The 17,521-nt window shown below is 38.3% G+C and overlaps 1 protein-coding gene across 1 annotated transcript in view; it reads right to left on the bottom strand.

Moving 5' to 3' along the window:
• Positions 1 to 669: 669 nt before the first annotated feature.
• The window catches only part of TRPM6 (transient receptor potential cation channel subfamily M member 6), an 86,863-nt gene continuing 70,011 nt past the window's right edge, over positions 670 to 17,521 (bottom strand). Inside the window, exons 34-40 of the mRNA XM_087715985.1 lie at positions 14,210 to 14,275; positions 13,174 to 13,460; positions 11,734 to 11,816; positions 9,644 to 9,849; positions 5,417 to 5,468; positions 4,553 to 4,653; positions 670 to 2,311 (exon numbers count right to left, since the gene is read on the bottom strand). Of these exons, the coding sequence (XP_087572111.1) occupies positions 2,175 to 2,311; positions 4,553 to 4,653; positions 5,417 to 5,468; positions 9,644 to 9,849; positions 11,734 to 11,816; positions 13,174 to 13,460; positions 14,210 to 14,275 (932 nt within the window). The 3' untranslated portion in view covers positions 670 to 2,174. The remainder of the gene's footprint in view (positions 2,312 to 4,552; positions 4,654 to 5,416; positions 5,469 to 9,643; positions 9,850 to 11,733; positions 11,817 to 13,173; positions 13,461 to 14,209; positions 14,276 to 17,521) is intronic.

The raw sequence follows: 17,521 nt of genomic DNA, 5'->3' as shown, positions 1-17,521 counted from the left end.
ACAGAGAGAGAGAGAGAGAGAGAGAGAGACAGAGAGAGAGACAGAGACAGAGACAGAGAGACAGAGAGAGAGAGAGATTTTACTTAAATATTAAGTAAAAACAGATTTATTCTTTGTTTGAGATTTTCTTTCCTTGCATTGGTTCCTAAAAGTTGGAGGACTCAAGTGAAATTATTAACCATTCCAAGAGCGAAATTATACTAGCTCTTGAGATAACAAGGCACATTTGATAAATGTTGACAATTAATATTGACAAAAGTGTTAAATTTGCATACCACACTGTGTGTCTACAGTGCATTTCTACTTCTTTTTTTAATTTACTCTAACCCTCATTATAAAGACTGAGGAAAACATCTGTCATATACATTCATATAGAAGATTTAGTTATCTTTCTTCTTATAATTTTATTTTAAGGCAACACTGTGCAGTCTCATTCAGAGCTCTGTCTGAAATACCTCACACTATTTCAATACTAACATTCCATTGTTGTTGTTGTTGTTGTTGTTGTTGCTGTGAAGGGCTGTAGCTCACATAATTTTGTGAGAAAAGATCTTTGTTTAGTCTGCCTTATGTCTGTAGGGATAATGCCTGAAGCCCTGAGAATTTGATTCCAGCTCAGGATAAAAAAACATGAAGTTAACTTAAGTTAAGTTAACTTAAATCTGACTTGCAATAAGATCCTATACCTTGTATTTCCAAGTTAGGTGATCATATGAAAATTATTTTTCTGACATTCTAATTTAAAGTTTGATCAAATCCTAAATAACTTACAGCACATTTATACAAGAACTGGTTTTATTTACAAATACACAAACATAATCAATGAAAATCTCATTATAAAAAATATAAGGAACAGGTCTGATGGGGAACTGGGAGCTAAAGTACATTCTCATTGGAATGAGTTCAAATGTTAACAGATACCCACCCTATTAAATTTAATAAATATTTCAGTCTATGTGATCAGAACTTACTTGAAGTGAAGCCATGGTTAACCCAAATGTTGTGTTCTAGTAGACGTGGCCGGCAGGCGGCATCTAGGAAAAAGCCCCTGATTGGTCCAGGCACGCCTGCTGGCCGGCGGGAGAAATACAGCTCTCCCATTGGTTCCCCGTCTGACAGCTACAAGTATAAATAGCTGTCAGACGCGGTTTGTGTTGTTCTGTCAGTTCTAGCGTTGTCTGCGTTAATAAACGTTTGAGTGAATTACTGCCTCCTCAGTTATTGCCGCCGCAGGACACAAAACCAAACACCCAAAACTTTATTAAAATTACCAGCCATAATTATAGAACTACTCAGTTAAAGTAAAAAGATGAGCAAAACATTCATTCATTTATATACTGTATATAAAAATGGCTGTGGGTGTTTATGTTATGTTATGTTATGTTATGCATAACTCTGGAATGCCTTGAGCAATTTCAACCAAACTTGGTACACAGATGACTTACTCTCTGGAGACAAATGTGGGGGTAAGACACCCTAATACCCCTTGGGGGTGTTCTATTAAGATTCAGCCTGTTGTGTCATACTGCCATACTGACTTCTACTGTACAGCGCCCCGGAGTTGCCATGGTAACAGATTCACAGCACTCCACAAAGGGGCTCCCTCTGGTAAGAGGGAAAATCCAACATTAGAAATTACATTTGGTCCGGACATTTTCCCTCTATAAATAAATACCCAGGCATCACCGGGTTATCCGCTAGTAAAATATAAATGCTGGAGACCTTTTCAGATGAAACTCCTGGACTTTGGAACTTCTTTTCTTGGAAATTTTGAACCCCAACTTTTATCTGGCTATTTTGTCAACAAGTTTGACCACCTTTGACCAGGACTGAATATTTCTAGTTGCCAACTGGGGGATTTCCTTGAATTTGTTTCTAGAAAATTCTCCAATTTCTCAGAACCATAAGAACTGTTCTTGTTTTAAGTGACACACTTTTAAACATTCATAAATTGAAGCACTGGCACTGTTTCAATTAATCCAGTGACCTTGGTGAATAACCTTTAAAAACAGAGAAGACTCCTTATTTTAGAAGGAATTTATTTGCAAAAGATTTCATATTAATGGTTTTTATTTCTTTATTCTAAAAAAGTACAGACAGTGGAGGTAGTAGAGTTCCCAGGATTTGGCCCTTCAGAAAAAAAATTCTAATGATGAAAATTAGTAGCTCTTGCTTCACAGCCGAGTATAATATTCCAGTGGTTCATCGTCCCTATTGTTTGCATTCTCATCTTCTGCTGCCATTGGTATTTCAGTTTCAATTTCAAAAGCTGGATTGACCCTCCCAGATGCATAATCATTTCTTTTCAAATCTATGAAAACAGAAAAAAGCTTTATCTTAGATAATATATCTTTATTACATGCTGCAATCTCCAAGGATCCCAACAATAACAAACATACAATCTATATACAGCATTAAAATACCCAGTGCTACTATTACTAGTAATAATAATAATAATAATAATAATAATAATAATAATGTCTCCTGCTTCATCTCCATTGCTGCTCAGACCTCCTTAAGATGAACCAATAGAAAAAAAATCCACTTGAGAACATTAAGCCTCCAAGCTACTTCCTGTTACCAGAAATTAATTACCTAAATCAAAAGAACTGCCCACTAGATATTGGAAAACTCCCCAAGCACCTTTCATATTCCCTCCAAATCCATCCATTATTGTGGACTTTTTCAAGAAAGTCCTGGGTGACAATCAATCCCAACTTGTTGTGGCCCCACAGCTGGCAGCAGAGCTGGCAGCAGACTCGGACGATGAGGAGCTTGGGGAAGAATTTGTTCCAGTTCTGGAGTCTGGGGAAGGTTCTGATGGATGCGCTACATCAGGCGCAGAGATAGAAACAGTGTCGTCTGACATTTCTCAGCCACCAGAGAGGCAGCTGCTTTGAAGGCTGATCTGAGTGAGGAGGAAGAACAGCTGGGGCTTGTTCTAGATGCACGTATAAGCAGAGCTGTTAGGAGAGGTAAACAACAGAGGACAAGGAGTCGACTCGGGAACACACGTGGATGCTGAATGGCCCCTCCCTGGCTGGGGAAAAAATAGAAGGAAAGGAGAGTTGTTGTCATAGGAGACAACAGTTCGTATTTCTGAAGATTTTGCTCACCATGTTTCATGCCACAGAGACTGATTGCTAGAACTTAATTTGCAGCTTTTCCGCTGGGAGCTCACGGCCTTGCAATTATCGCAAGGAACTGATAAGGTCTGTTACTTCAGTTAATTCTTTGAAGGACTATTGCCTGGACTTTGCAGTGTGTGAATGCCATTAATTCACAAGAGGTAAATAAAGAGGGATTTTTCATGACAAGAAGTCTGTTTCTTTTTTCTGCCAAGGCTGGGTCAGAACACATCTAAACTATGAGGTATGAGGCCATAGGAGGAACTAAAGTGTAAGGCCTTGTATATCCAGGTCACAGCACACAAGTTGTTTATGGGACAAAATCAACATCTAACCTATGTTGTCATATGCATGAGGCAGAGATTATCTGGGACAAGTCATGGAATTCATGCTGTGGAAATCATGACTCTCCGATACCACGTATAGGACATAAAGAGTGAAGTCCTCTAATATTAACTTCTTCTTCTTGTGCCATATCTTTCATCGGACATTGGTGTCTAATATGAACAGTGAAGGATATTCCAACATTTGCCCAGAGACAAAATATATGAATAAATCAGATGATACACCACAGAGATTCCCATTTTGTAACTCAGCACTCTATCTTCTTAACAGCAGCAACGTGGGTCCTAGAAGAGATATCTTTTAAGATCAATGTTATCATTCTGAAGTTTGCTGCAGGACCCAAATATAAGTAGATAGAGCTCCAAAAGAATAACATCACAACCATCGTCCAAATGGATTTTGGTAAAATATATTCATATTAGTAACTGAAGGGATATAGCTTCAACTATGCATGACATCTTCATAAAACTTACTAATTATACAGATTGAAAATAAATACTTTTATTATTACTTCCTTCCTATAATTCATTAGATTGTAAAACAAAGAAGTGAAGGCTGCTTATTTAACCTTCAAATCTACCGCTTTACTGTAGTCACTCTACTAAAAAACTAATCTAATATACTATTTAGAGAAAGGACATGATTTTAGTGCACAGGTCCAAGGCCTTGAGGCCTCTACAAAAATGGCCACTTTTAATATGATAATAAGGAATGTAATATAAATATTTTTTTTCTTTTTATTCATTCCTTTTCTTGTTCCTTCCATCTTTGGAATGGATCATGAAAAGCCAAGTAAGACTTTTAGCATTAAAAAAGTGCACCCCATATTTAAAGTTTGCCAGATCGATTTGAAATAGAAAACCAAAAAATAAGGCTTTGTGATGCTTTTTTTCTAGACCTACAGTATGTTAGTAGTGTGCAGACCCTCAAAATATTAATGGAAAATGTTAATTTATACAACTCTTTCTTGGAATATTTTGTTACCAACGTCAATTCAAGGAGCTCAGTCCTAGATTCAGGAATTAGATCTAAGGCCAAATTTGTTCAAAAACGTTCTTCAGAGCTTTGCTATGGCATACCAGGAAGTTTGAGTTTCTTGCAACAAGAATTGCAGCAGTGCTTTGAAATGAAATTTTTGAAGGCTTCTTCTCCAAGGTTTGCCGGTCCGAAGGTCATCCCTCTAGAATTTGAAAATAACAAAGGAGTAATTAATGTCATGATATCTGTACACATCTTTTCCACCTGCATATCACAAATACCCTTAGTTGGATGCCCGGTTTTGGGGGGGACCTGCCCAAACAGATTGGAGGATGAGTGCAGGAGGAATGGAATAACAAAATGCTTCGTTGTGTGAGCTTCTATTAGCCTAGAGGATGTAGCACTTATTAAAAATTAATGTTATAAACTCATACCACAGTCTAGTTTGACACAGATACCACTTTACAAAGTAGCTGGAGGGTAAAACCTAATCCTTCAACTAGTGTCATGAGCATTACTTATGAGAACTGTGGTTAGATAGCATTTCATTAACTGTAGTTTGTTTCTTGTGCATTCCTAGGATTAAAAGGCCTATTTAATCCACAAGAAACAATATAGTAACCTCAGCACTACTTGTTGTATCTGAAATGAACCAGGAAATCGGTTATGTCCATTCAATATAAGTCAAATATTTATCACTTCTGTTGCCAGGTTTTTCAGTAAATATCTGCATTTATAGCTTTATTATAATTTTCTTCAGTTACCTTTTTGTCAATGCATTACATTATTCTTAATCGGCTGGGTAAAAAGAAAAATATACAAAACTGGGCTGTTAACCAAAAAGAACATCACTGTCAGCAATGAATAAAAATATGTATATGTGCATTACAGTTAATATCAAAGATTAATTGAATCATGGAGTATACATCACATTTTATATGATACATTTACGTGATTATACTTACTGTTTGTCTTCAGGTTTAATAACAGATGGATCAGTGAGGCTTTCTCCAACACCTGCAGAATTCAAATTTATAATGGTTATTAGTAGGTAATTGTCTTCTTAAAAACCATTTGTGAAATTATAACAAATTGTTATTATTGTGCAATTATTGTACAGTTATCTAATCTTTTGGTTTACAGAGCAAAAGTGAAAAAGCAATATTAAAATTATAAATTATATTAGACTACAACAAACGTCGCATACTCAACTATTTTTAAAACATTTTTTAGCTTAAATGAGAAGCAAAGAACATAAAAGCTATCATTCAAAAATATTTTGTGGATCCAAATGTATATTGCTGGAACTATATATAAATAGGATATATGTTTCAATGTCAGATAAAACTAAGATAAGAACTACTTTCCATTGTGTGCAACAAAACTTCCCTACTCTGAATAAAATATATAAACACTATAGATATATTCCAGCTCTGAAACCTTCATATGCTCCAGAATATCTAGATCGGGGTAGTCAATCTTTTTATACATACCGCCCACTTTTGTATCTCTCTTAGTAGTAAAATTTTCTAACCACCCACCGGTTCCACAGTAATTGTGATTTATAAAGTAGGGAAGCAACTTTACTTTATAAAATTTATAAAGCAGAGTTACAGCAAACCCCTACCGCCCACCATGAAAGCTGAAACGCCCACTAGTGGGTGGTAGGGACCAGGTTGACTACCACTGATCTAGATCAAGGTTGAAATTTGGATCCTCATATTTAATCTATTGTGTAAGCTTGTTTTTCTGTCCTGAAACAATAGCTTACATTAAGCATATTAATGTTTCATTTATTTGTGTCAAAGTTGGTTAAATTTTATGGGTCATTTCAGAATTGCGAAAGCTTCCATAGATGAGTTCCCTAGTCACAAAATTACTGTTGTGTGGCCAGTCACAAAACATCCATTTATCAGAAGGCAAACTAGTCCTCAAGGGTGTTCCCTTGATGATTTCAGCGGGACCTCATGGCATTCATGAAGCCCTAGAGGTTAATGTTTCATTTTGGAACAAGTCAATTTGCTTTAAAACAGTTTTTTAAAAAGTGATAAATTGAAACTGTATTATTAAGAACTGTTAGGTAAACATGGAATCCCTGATTGTATTATATTGTGTATAAATGATGGATTTAGATGCTTAATATTGTTTCTTATTTTTTAAAAAAATCTTTATTCTGTTAACAAGTATTCTGTGATATTTGTGCACTAGTTATCCCTGACATTGAACTGGCTATGACAATATATGGACTAGATTCTATCAGTACCCATGGCTGTTCTGGCTCACATCAGGCACTTTCTCTCTCAAACTAATAGCCCCCTTCTGGCAAATTTACTATTCTCCATGTTCACTGTGAATTTGACACACCAATTTCATGTAGGAATAGAATGTATTATCAGCTAATTTAGCATCTGCAATATAAGCAACCTTGTTCTTGAATAACTACACCAATGTAGACTCAGAAAGTAACTGGAGCCCAAATGTGTAGAGCTAATCAATAGTTACTTCTTCCTGTTAATCTCCAGATTCAGATAAATGCAGAAATACATATGCAAATTCTTAATACACTAATATATCAAAAATAATATAGACAGGAAAGACTTAAAAGCAACCAGATTAGTAGGAACAGCTAGAAGCACACAACTGTACAATTCCATTAAAGAAAGGTAGCATACAATACAATACAATAGCAGAGTTGGAAGGGACCTTGGAGGTCTTCTAGTCCAACCCCCTGCCTAGGCAGGAAACCCTATACCGTTTCAGACAGATGGCTATCCAACATCTTCTTAAAGACCTCCAGTGTTGGGGCATTCACAACTTCTGGAGGCAAGCTGTTCCACTGATTAATTGTTCTAACTGTCAGGAAATTTCTCCTCAGTTCTAAGTTGCTTCTCTCCTTGATTAGTTTCCACCCATTGCTTCTTGTTCTACCCTCAGCTGCCTTGGAGAATAGTTTGACTCCCTCTTCTTTGTGGCAACCCCTGAGATATTGGAACACTGCTATCATGTCTCCCCTAGTCCTTCTTTCTATTAAACTAGACATACCCAGTCCTGCAACCGTTCTTCATATGTTTTAGTCTCCAGTCCCCTAATCATCTTTGTTGCTCTTCTCTGCACTCTTTCTAGAGTCTCCACATCTTTTCTACATCGTGGCGACCAAAACTGAATACAGTATTCCAAGTGTGGCCTTACCAAGGCATTATAAAGTGGTAGTAACACTTCACGTGATTGAGAGCAATGAGAGCAAATATATAGATGCATCTAACTTGTACTTTAAAAAAAACATGTTCTATACCAAGCAACCACACCTTCATTTTCCTAAGAGATAAGTAATGGTGGTATGCAGTAATCAAAGATTAATACATATACTATAGCATGAACTTGCCAGGTTAACACAAGTGCTCCAAATCTCATAACTTAAAGAATGCAGATGTGCCAAGGCAATAGCAGTAGACTTATATACCGCTTCATAGGCCTTTCAGGTCTCTCTAAGCGGTTTACAGAGAGTCAGCATATTGCCCCCAACAATCTGGGTCCTCATTTTACCCTCCTCGGAAGGATGGAAGGCTGAGTCAACCCTGAGCCGGTGAGATTTGAACCGCTGACCTGCTGATCTAGCAGTAGCCTGCAGTGCTGCATTTAACCACTGCGCCACCTTGGCTCTAAGGCTAAGGCTATGATTGCTACCTTATTTGTGCCAAATGATCTCTGGGTGATCATATTTCCCCATATCAGCAAGAGGTCAAGCTTTGTTAATATGCTTGCAAACCCAACCCAACCCAGCCCTGCACTCACCTCACCTCACCAAAGCCAACCAAGAGGCAATGCTTAGGAGTCAAACTTTCTAACCAGTTATGCCAAGTTAGTTAATTACTATAGTTTTAGATATCCCTAAAAACCAGTGATCAGAGGCAGCAACATTTCCCTGCCTGTTAAGGACAACTCAATAATTACTTAGTATTGTGCCAAGTCAGGAAATATGTTTCGCGTGGTTAGAACCTGTGTATGAGACTGTGTGATGGGGTAAGCTTCTGTTATTTTTTCCAATTCCTGCCCACCTATCAGTTTGAAAGAATGCAAACGCAAGTAGATAAATAGGTACCACTTTGTTGGGCACAATAACAGGGTCATGAAAGGGAACAACCAAGTGTCCCCTGGGCAATGGTGATGTCACCAGCTAATCCGTTCAACCTGGAAATGCCTTGGTACTTCCAACACAAATGCAATGCAATGCCAAGCCCTGCACTCCAAGAAAGCAACTGAGAAATAATTGTATAGATTTTCTATTTTTTTTACTTTCAGTATTGTCTTCAAGTTTTAATTCAACGATCTCAACTTTCTTCCTTCCTAAAAAAAAAATGGGAGCTTTCCTCATACTTTTTAAGATAAAGGTGCACTTTTGGTGATAATTAGGCAATACTGGGTGAATCACTCTTGGAGCCCTTCTGATCCATTTGCTTAGCATCAGCAGGGAAGAGTTTGTGATGCTCTTTTTCTGGAAATAAAAAGTTTTTGCAAATTCCAGGCTAGTCCACATCGAAGTATTAATCAGGCCTAATCCTACCTTGCTTCGATCTAAGATAAATTTAGGCAGGTGCTGCTGCCTATTGAGTCTCAGGCATGTGATCTGAACCTTAAAAGAGATGCAGGAGGAATATTTCCCAAGAAAGTGTTGAGACTTTTTCCCATTATAATTTAAAGAAACAGCTCAGATCAAATGGATTTGTCCTCAAATCTCTAAGCCCAGCCTTAAAACAAATCATATTTATTCTAAATCTCAAATATTCAAGGTGAATCAGAACTAATTCACACAGGTCCGCATGCATTTGCAAAGATGGAAGTAAAGAAGGTAGAATGATGAAAGCAGAAATGCAATATCATGTTGCTCACAGAACGAAAATTGTGGCATGCTTGCACAATCTTTTGTAGTTGCACACACACAGGCCTAGAAGTCACTGTTAATCATTCAACTGCTAACAATAGATGGGTGTTTGTATGCCTGTGTGTTTGTGCGTGTGTGTGTATGCGCGCGCACACATTCACACATGTATTATGGACTGTATTCGTAGAACTGATAAACTATACTATGGTCCACAAACTGACACTTAAATAGATGTATTAGCCATTCAAGTGTCATATGCAATTTATCTAGCTTTGATTTTATTAATTTTCATGGGACAGTCTTTTTTACTCACCTTGCAAATCTAATACAAGAAGTTCTCCTCGGGTATATTCATAACTCCAGTGAGAAAAAGCCAGCATAACTTCTTCCAGCAAATTGCTAGGTGTGATTTCATCCCCATTATTGTTATTGTACTTGCGGAATTCTCCTGTCATGTATTTCTCTATTGTCAGCCACTGATTGGCTGAATGGCAATAAATTAAAAAGACTTCAAGGAATCTGAAAAGAAATGAGAGCATCTTTTCAGGAGGTGTTCTTCACACTGCTTTTGACGAATAACGGGTACTAATCTCACATTCAACTTTCATCAAAATCATAATTTTTAACAACATTAAAAACATAAGTATGTGCACAATGCATGTTAAAATGTAATGTTATCCTATCTGTGTCTATGCAGAAATAAACCTAATTGAATTAAATGGCATTTATTCCCAAAAAGTAAGTTGAGAACTATAGCCAAAAAGATGTCCTGAGATAATTAATCTAAGAGTTAATGAGGACCTAATTTTCAGACAGCGTTTCATAAAATCTCCACGCTTGATGGGAAAATTGGGTACAACTTTGAGAAAATCTATTATCATAATCCTGGCAAACTAGTTACAGAGGACAAATCACCACTGGCAATTTAACAAGAGAATAAAAATATAATAATTGCCACCTAGAAGATTCACTGGTGAATCAGGTAAACACATAAGAAGTTATTGGGTCTCACAAAACTATTAGCACATTCCCCCCGCCTTTTTTTTTTTTTTTTTTTTTTTTTGCAATAATCAGCAGTTTTCTGATACTTTTTAAATTCCTACATGGTTACTTTCTACAGGGCTTAATGTAGTCTTTTCTCCTAATTCTGAAGTTGGGTACTCAAATGAAATCGCTATTCACAAAATTAAAAGTGTGTCTTGCATTTCTGATTATCTTGTAAATCAAATAAATCTCCATTTTAAATATATAGAATGAAGTTTTGATGTTGCTCATTAAATGAATACAGATGAATGGAGAAGCTTGAAGTAATATCAGAAAAAAATAATGTACACACTTTAAAAGGATTTTATCCTGCCATACTGTTATCTGACTTGAGCAATTTTGTCCGCACTGAATTGAACAAAAGGAACAAGGTAGATAGATATATAAGATTTTGTGTGTGTGTGTGTGTGTGTGTGTGTATGAGAGAGACAGACAGACAGACAGACAGACAGACAGAGAGTTGAAATATGCTCCAAATTAACTGTATTTCCTGAATAAATATTTAATATGGTGGATCATCCCTTTATGATTTATCACAGTCCTGAAAAGTGGCATCTTGTTTGTAATGTCAGTTTTGGGTGGTCATTATATAAAGAGATGGAAGGAGAGGAATGATGGAATATTGTTGTTGCTATTGAGTCACTAAGCCATGTCTGACTCTGCGACCTGATGGACCATGGCACACTCTCCTTCATTGTCTCCTGGAATTTGCCCAAATTCATGTTCATTGTGTTGATGACACTATCTAACCATCTCATGCTCTACTTTTCTTCATGTTCTTTTCTCCTTTTGCCTTCATTTTTTTCCAGGGTTGTTTCCAATGAGTCCTCACTTCTCATTAAGTGATCAAAGTATTCAAGCTTCAGTTTCAATTTCTGTCCTTCCAAATAACAATCAGGGTTGATTTCCTTTAGAATTGACTGGTTTGATCTCTTTGCAGTCCAAGGGACTCTTAAGAGTCTTCTCCAGCACCATAATTCGAAAGCATGGATTCTCTGCCTTCCTTATAGTCCAACTCGCATTCTGAAAAAACCATAACTTTGACTATGCCATAGTTTTCTTCCCCAAGAGGAAAGCATCTTTTAATTTCATGTCTGCAGTCATTGTCTGCAGAGATCGTGGAGCCCAAGAAAATGAAATATGTCACGGTTTGCATTTCAATGGAATGTAGACTGTAATAATATGTAAAACATGTGAATAAATAGTTGTCTATTCCTCTAATAATTGTGGGCATTTTAGTGCAGGATTGTATCTGCCTGTCTATTAATGACTGATATTATTAATTAAATCAAAATATATTATATAGAATGAGTAAGTTTAGTCTTTTACATTTTAATTCTAGAAACATATTTTTCATACCTGGGGGTATATGGAATGCTATGGGGCTTCATTTGATTGAAGGTATATATCAATTTCTGAGCTGCCCTTTGCTGTTGTATTTCCTAAAAATAATAATATAAAAACCCTAGATATATTATTTCAATAATGTTTACAATAACATTTAGCAAGTTGGTGCTCTGTCTGTCCACATTTTAAGTATGGTACGTCCATCTCTTTTAAGATTGTGATGAGACAATGTGATTTAACTAACTCTGCCCAATGACTCTTTCCAGAGTTGAAGTAAGAACTGAATTTTGAAATCTCAGCTTAGAGATCGTATTAAAAACTACTAATTGGCTTGGGTGGGGGAAACTTTGAAGTACTCATAAGTCTCAATCAAAGGCCAGGATGAAAATGAAAATTTAGTTTTCTTAGAAAACAAAATCACAAAATAATTTATAAAATATGAGTGAGCTGATCCCATGTAGCTGTAACTGTATTTTATTTCCTTGACAAATAAGAAGAATACTCTTTCTGGTCTTTCCAGTTTCTATTACAATGATATTAACAGCTTTGTGACACCCCACCCCCCCCACTACTACAGAATAATGGACTTGGAAGGGACCTTGGAAGACTTCTAGTTCAACCCTTGCTCATGCAGGAGATCCTATAGCATTCCAGACAAATGGCATCCAATCTCTTCTTAAAAACTTCCAATGATGAAGCACCCACAACTTCTAAACAGGCAAGGTCTTAATTGTTCTAAATGTAAAATTTCTCTTTATTTCTAGATTGGTACAAGTTTGAATACATTACAATACATACCTGAGAATATTAGTAGTTACTGGTTACTATTTGTGTGCTCTAATGAATCCATTTTAGCCATTGTCATGAATAGAACTACTTTTGGGGAGGCAGGGCTGAGATGGCTGTTCTCAGAGTTGGGATTTATCTGGCAATGGGATTTGACAGACCTCGGTAAACCACCATTTTAGATCAGGGTGCAGGGGTGGGATTCAGCTAGTTTGGACTGGTTCAGGTGAATTAGATGCTAATTTTACATTTGGTTCACCAAACCGGTAGTTGGAAGGACTGGCTGGCCCTGTCCACCCCGCCTCTCCCAGAAGTCTCCATGCTGCCCATTTTGGATGCCAGGTAAGTGCAGGGCCAGTGCGGAGGCTCTGGGAAGGTGAAAAACGGACCTCCCGGTAGTTCCAGAAACGGGGAAACAGGCCTGTTTCTAGCCTCCAGAGGGCCTCAGAGCCTGGGAGGAGCGAAAATACCACTCCCCCCATGATGCAGGAGGCCAAATAGGCCATGCCCACCCAGCAACCAGGCAGAGAACTGGTTGCTAACATTTTTGAATCCCACCCCTGCCAAGATAGAGTAGATAGACTACAGTGTACAGTGTGGGCTCCTTTGGTAGAATGTTGCTAACCTCCTATTATTATTAGGGATTGCTGATCAGATTATACTCACTCTGAGACATAGATGGAGGACTGTGCTTTCATGGAAGATCTTCTGCCAAGTCCGAACAACTTCCGGAAGGAAAGATTTTACAATGAAAACTTCACCTAACTTGAGCACATTATTTTCAGACCAGGTGCAGACAGCTTTCATGGCTCTCCTCAATCCTCCATCCATTTCCTCTTGAGACAAAACTTGAATCATGGCAGCCATGCCGTGCTGTGACCAAGAGGACATGCTTTTATCAAGGCTCGAAGGTGAACTTTCTTCCAGTCTATAAATCGTTACTTCTTCTCCAGCTAAATAAATTTAAGAAAGAAAGAAAGAAAGAAAGAAATTTGAGATGTTGTAAAAAAAAAATCTGAGATTAACAACAAAAAAACAATGAGATTAACAAAAAGCAATGAGATTAATAATAGCAATAGCAATAGCAGTAGACTTATATACCGCTTCATAGGGCTTTCAGCCCTCTCTAAGCGGTTTACAGAGAGTCAGCATATTGCCCCCAACAATCTGGGTCCTCATTTTACCCACCTCGGAAGGATGGAAGGCTGAGTCAACCCTGAGCCGGTGAGATTTGAACCGCTGAACTGCTGATCTAGCAGTAGCCTGCAGTGCTGCATTTAACCACTGCGCCACCTTGGCTCTAATAATAGAGGGAAATGCAAGGGTTTTTAAGGACAATGTTTTCTAATTATTTCTTGGTATGGCATTATACAAAATAATGCAAAAGATAGAGATATAAAATGAGAGGGGGAGAGAGGGGGGTCAGGGAGGGAGGGAGTGGAGGATAGATAGAGAGAGAGAGAGAGAGAGAGAGGGAGGGAGGGAGGGAGGGAGGGAGGGAGGGAGGGAGAGAGAGAGAGAGAGAGAGAGAGAGAGAGAGAGAGAGAGAGAGAGAGAGAGAGAGAGAGAGAGAGAGAGATGCACCATGATTTGATAAAAATAGCCAGACAATAGCATGATTGTACATTTTAAGTCTAAATTATTATGAATTTTCCTAATAACTAAAATGTTTTCATACATCAACATGGAATCTGGTACTCACCAAAAAACTGCACTGGTGTGAAAGGGATTGTTTGAGCCAGTCTCATTAAATTGTTTCTTTCAACAGCTGCAAAGAACAGGTTAATCATATGATTTGAAAATTCTTGTCCACCATTTTAAAAAAGAAAATGTGAAAACAGCTGTTATTCCTACCAAAGGCCTTTGACCGGGAGACATAAAATATGGTACAACATTTGAAGTGATCAGAATAATGGTTTAATTTTCTTCATGGAAGTAAAACTAATTTGTTAAAATATTATCTATTTTTTTCAGCATTTTAATTTTCTTACACTCCTCTTTTCTGGCCACTGGCTGGAATGGGCAAAAAATATTGAGTGGTGGAATAAATCTAGTAACTAGACAAAGATTGAGTTAGAGATGGAAAAGAACTTAAAGGAACAATATAGCACTGGAAAATCTTTTAAAGAAACCATTGGAATCATTTATTCAACCCTCAAGGGCCACCCACTGAATTTATTCTTCTGATTTAAATAAAATGGGTAGTATTTGATAATATCATTTCAACCCTACAACTGATCTAAAGCCTTACTGTAAAGTATTGACAAAAGTTATTAAGATTTAAATCTGAGTTTCCCTCGGATCTTTAGCAAATTACTGAAACTTTGTCTAAATTCAAGGTATTCCTTTCTATCTTTCTTTTCAGATAGCAAAGCAGACTATAATATCCTAATATAGGATGTATTTATTGCTGGATATACATCAAGGAGGGTTAGTGGCATTTCAGAATTTCTTGTGAGTATTTTTGTAAATTCCACTAGTTATAAAATGATCCTTCACTTTATCCACATTTGCAATATAAATTTGAACTATCTTATACATTCTAGACAATTTTTCTGGACTCATATACCAGAAAATATATTTAACACTTGGCTTTTTTCTTGCCATATAGATTTTGATATGTATACCTTTCTGCCATTGTTCAGTTATCAGAAAAGGTATTGTTTGAAACAAAAAACATTATCCTTGACAAAAGATATATGTTTCTTAGAAAAATTCTCCTCAACATACACAATTGTAATTTCTCCCATGTTAAGATTCTTTTTAGGTTTAAGATTCTAGCTTATACTGCAAGATTATTATATGCATATACTGTACATGGAAAGACTGAAACATCACAATGGAGGAATGGTTGGGAAAAATGATTAACATAGATGGCAAAATCACTTAATTAGTGACAGATCAAAAAGTACACTTATCAGTGACTAGAAACTCCTTATGGAATTTTTGTTGAAAAAAGAGAAAAATGAACTTGTGATTTATGAGTTTGAAGATTAGAAAAGGTTGCTTATGAAAAGAAAGAAATTATGATATAACTCTGGATAAAGAGGGCAAAATATAAATGTATTTATAACCGTTGTCAAGGAGATTGGAAGCCATTTATATATATTTTTATTTTATTTTTTCACTATTTTTTATTATTGTCTTATTTTCTTTTATTGTTTTTATTTTTGTTAAAAATTATTCAATAAAAATAATTTAAAAAATAATGTGTAAAGTTTGAATAGATATTTGTGCGCATGTGCGAAGGAAGGAACATGGCTGCCGAGCTCTTCGCTCCGGCGTTTATATGAGAAAAAATTGCCAAAAAAGAAGATATTGTCTTAGGAGATCGAGCTAGAGAAAGACCAGGGGACGGGCGATTTTTCGGGGGATCGGGTGCTGGCAGCGGACCGGAGAAAAATTGCTTCTCCAGGCTGCCTCGCACGAATAACGCCGATGCCGTTCGGAGGTGTTCGGAAGACGCCACGGCCCAGCTGATTTTAAAAAGACGTTCAAAGATATCGCCCGGGTGCCGCCTGGAAGCTGGAGAGAAGACACGAACGACTCTCGGAGGGCTGGTGCTGGCAGCGGACGGGAGAGAGTTTTTACTCCCCGAGGCTGCCTGCTACGAAGAACACCGACGCCATTCGAGGGTGCCCGGAAGACACCGCGGCCCAGCTGATTTGGAGAGGCGTTTACAGACACTGCCCGGGTGCCGCTTGGAAGCCGTTGCGGCCCATTTCGGCTGGAGACGCTGGGTAATTATTGCTGGGAGTACTGTTGGAGTCCGCTGCGACCCGGCTGATTTGAAGAGAGCCCTGACCCCCCCCCTCCTCTTGTGGGCTGAGAGATTCTCCCCCTCACCCCTTTTACCACTTCTTTATCTCGTCTGTGCGTTTGGTTGCTGTGGATTTGTTCTGACTATCTATTGCCCCAGGGAGAAGGCGGTTAGCCTGAGATAGTACTGGGAGAGAATGGGAGGCGGTTTCCATCTGCTACGATTGCAACCCCACTCCTCTCCCCTCGGCTTGGCCTCCCCTGTTGGGGCATTCTTTCTTCCACTGGACCATTGTCATCACAGGCCCTTTTGCTGGTTGAGCTTGGACTCCCCTCGGAATGCGGCTATTGGACTTTTTGGATTGTATTATCATCTATTCCTTTATTTGCATTTTCATCTGCCACGGCCATTGTTGCCTGATGCCGCCTTGGACCTGCTTTTTCGGATAACACCATTGCTGGACGAGTGGGGGTACCTACAGTGTATAGGAGGCTCTCTCCTTTCCTTAACCACCTCAGACTTTTTTTGGACTCTCCCAGAACTATTCGCACTTTACTTTAATTAACTTCTAGCGCAATTATAATTTCTTCCTTTTCTTTCATCTTTTTCTTCCTCCTTTGTATGGGTTATGCATGAGGTATGCTTGACATGAATGAATGTCCCACTTTTTATGATTATATTGTTGTAAATTTGTGTTTTTTAACTTTTTACGTGGGGACTGTTTGGGGGAGTGTATGAGTGTGCGTGATTCGGAGGACCTGTCGGGAATTGCGGGGGCCACGGGGGTGGTTGAGGGGACCAGAGATACGGGAGAGGGTCGGGGTATTGCGGTCGTAACAGGGAGGGGCAGATACGGCGGGGACTTTAGGGCAGGCCATTACCGGGGAAGGAGGGTTCGCTACATTACAGAGATCCCTTCTTCCGGCCCTAGGAGTCCCACTCCAAGACCAGATGGCGCAAGTAGTCAGGACCCTGGTCTCAGGCTGTTGTCGCTAAATGCCAGGTCTGTTGTACATAAAACACCTCTCGTCCGGGACTTAATTTTAGACGAGAGGGCAGACCTGGCATGTATTACTGAGACCTGGCTGGGCCCAGAGGGAGGAGTCCCCCTTGTAGAACTGTGCCCAGAAGGATTTCAGGTGCTGCATCAGCCGAGAGCCCAGGGAAGGGGTGGAGGTGTGGCCGCCGTTATCCGGGAGTCGTTAGTTCCTCGTAGGGTCCCTGCTCCGGAGATTGTCGGGTGTGAGTCTTTGC

This window comes from Thamnophis sirtalis, unplaced genomic scaffold, assembly GCF_051295495.1.
Source record: "Thamnophis sirtalis isolate CommonGarterSnake01/CBP01778 unplaced genomic scaffold, rThaSir2_p1.2 scaffold_5, whole genome shotgun sequence".
In the NCBI taxonomy this organism is placed as follows: domain Eukaryota; kingdom Metazoa; phylum Chordata; class Lepidosauria; order Squamata; family Natricidae; genus Thamnophis; species Thamnophis sirtalis.
The sequence above is the reverse complement of the archived record's forward strand: the minus strand, read 5'-3'. Positions and strand labels throughout refer to the sequence as shown.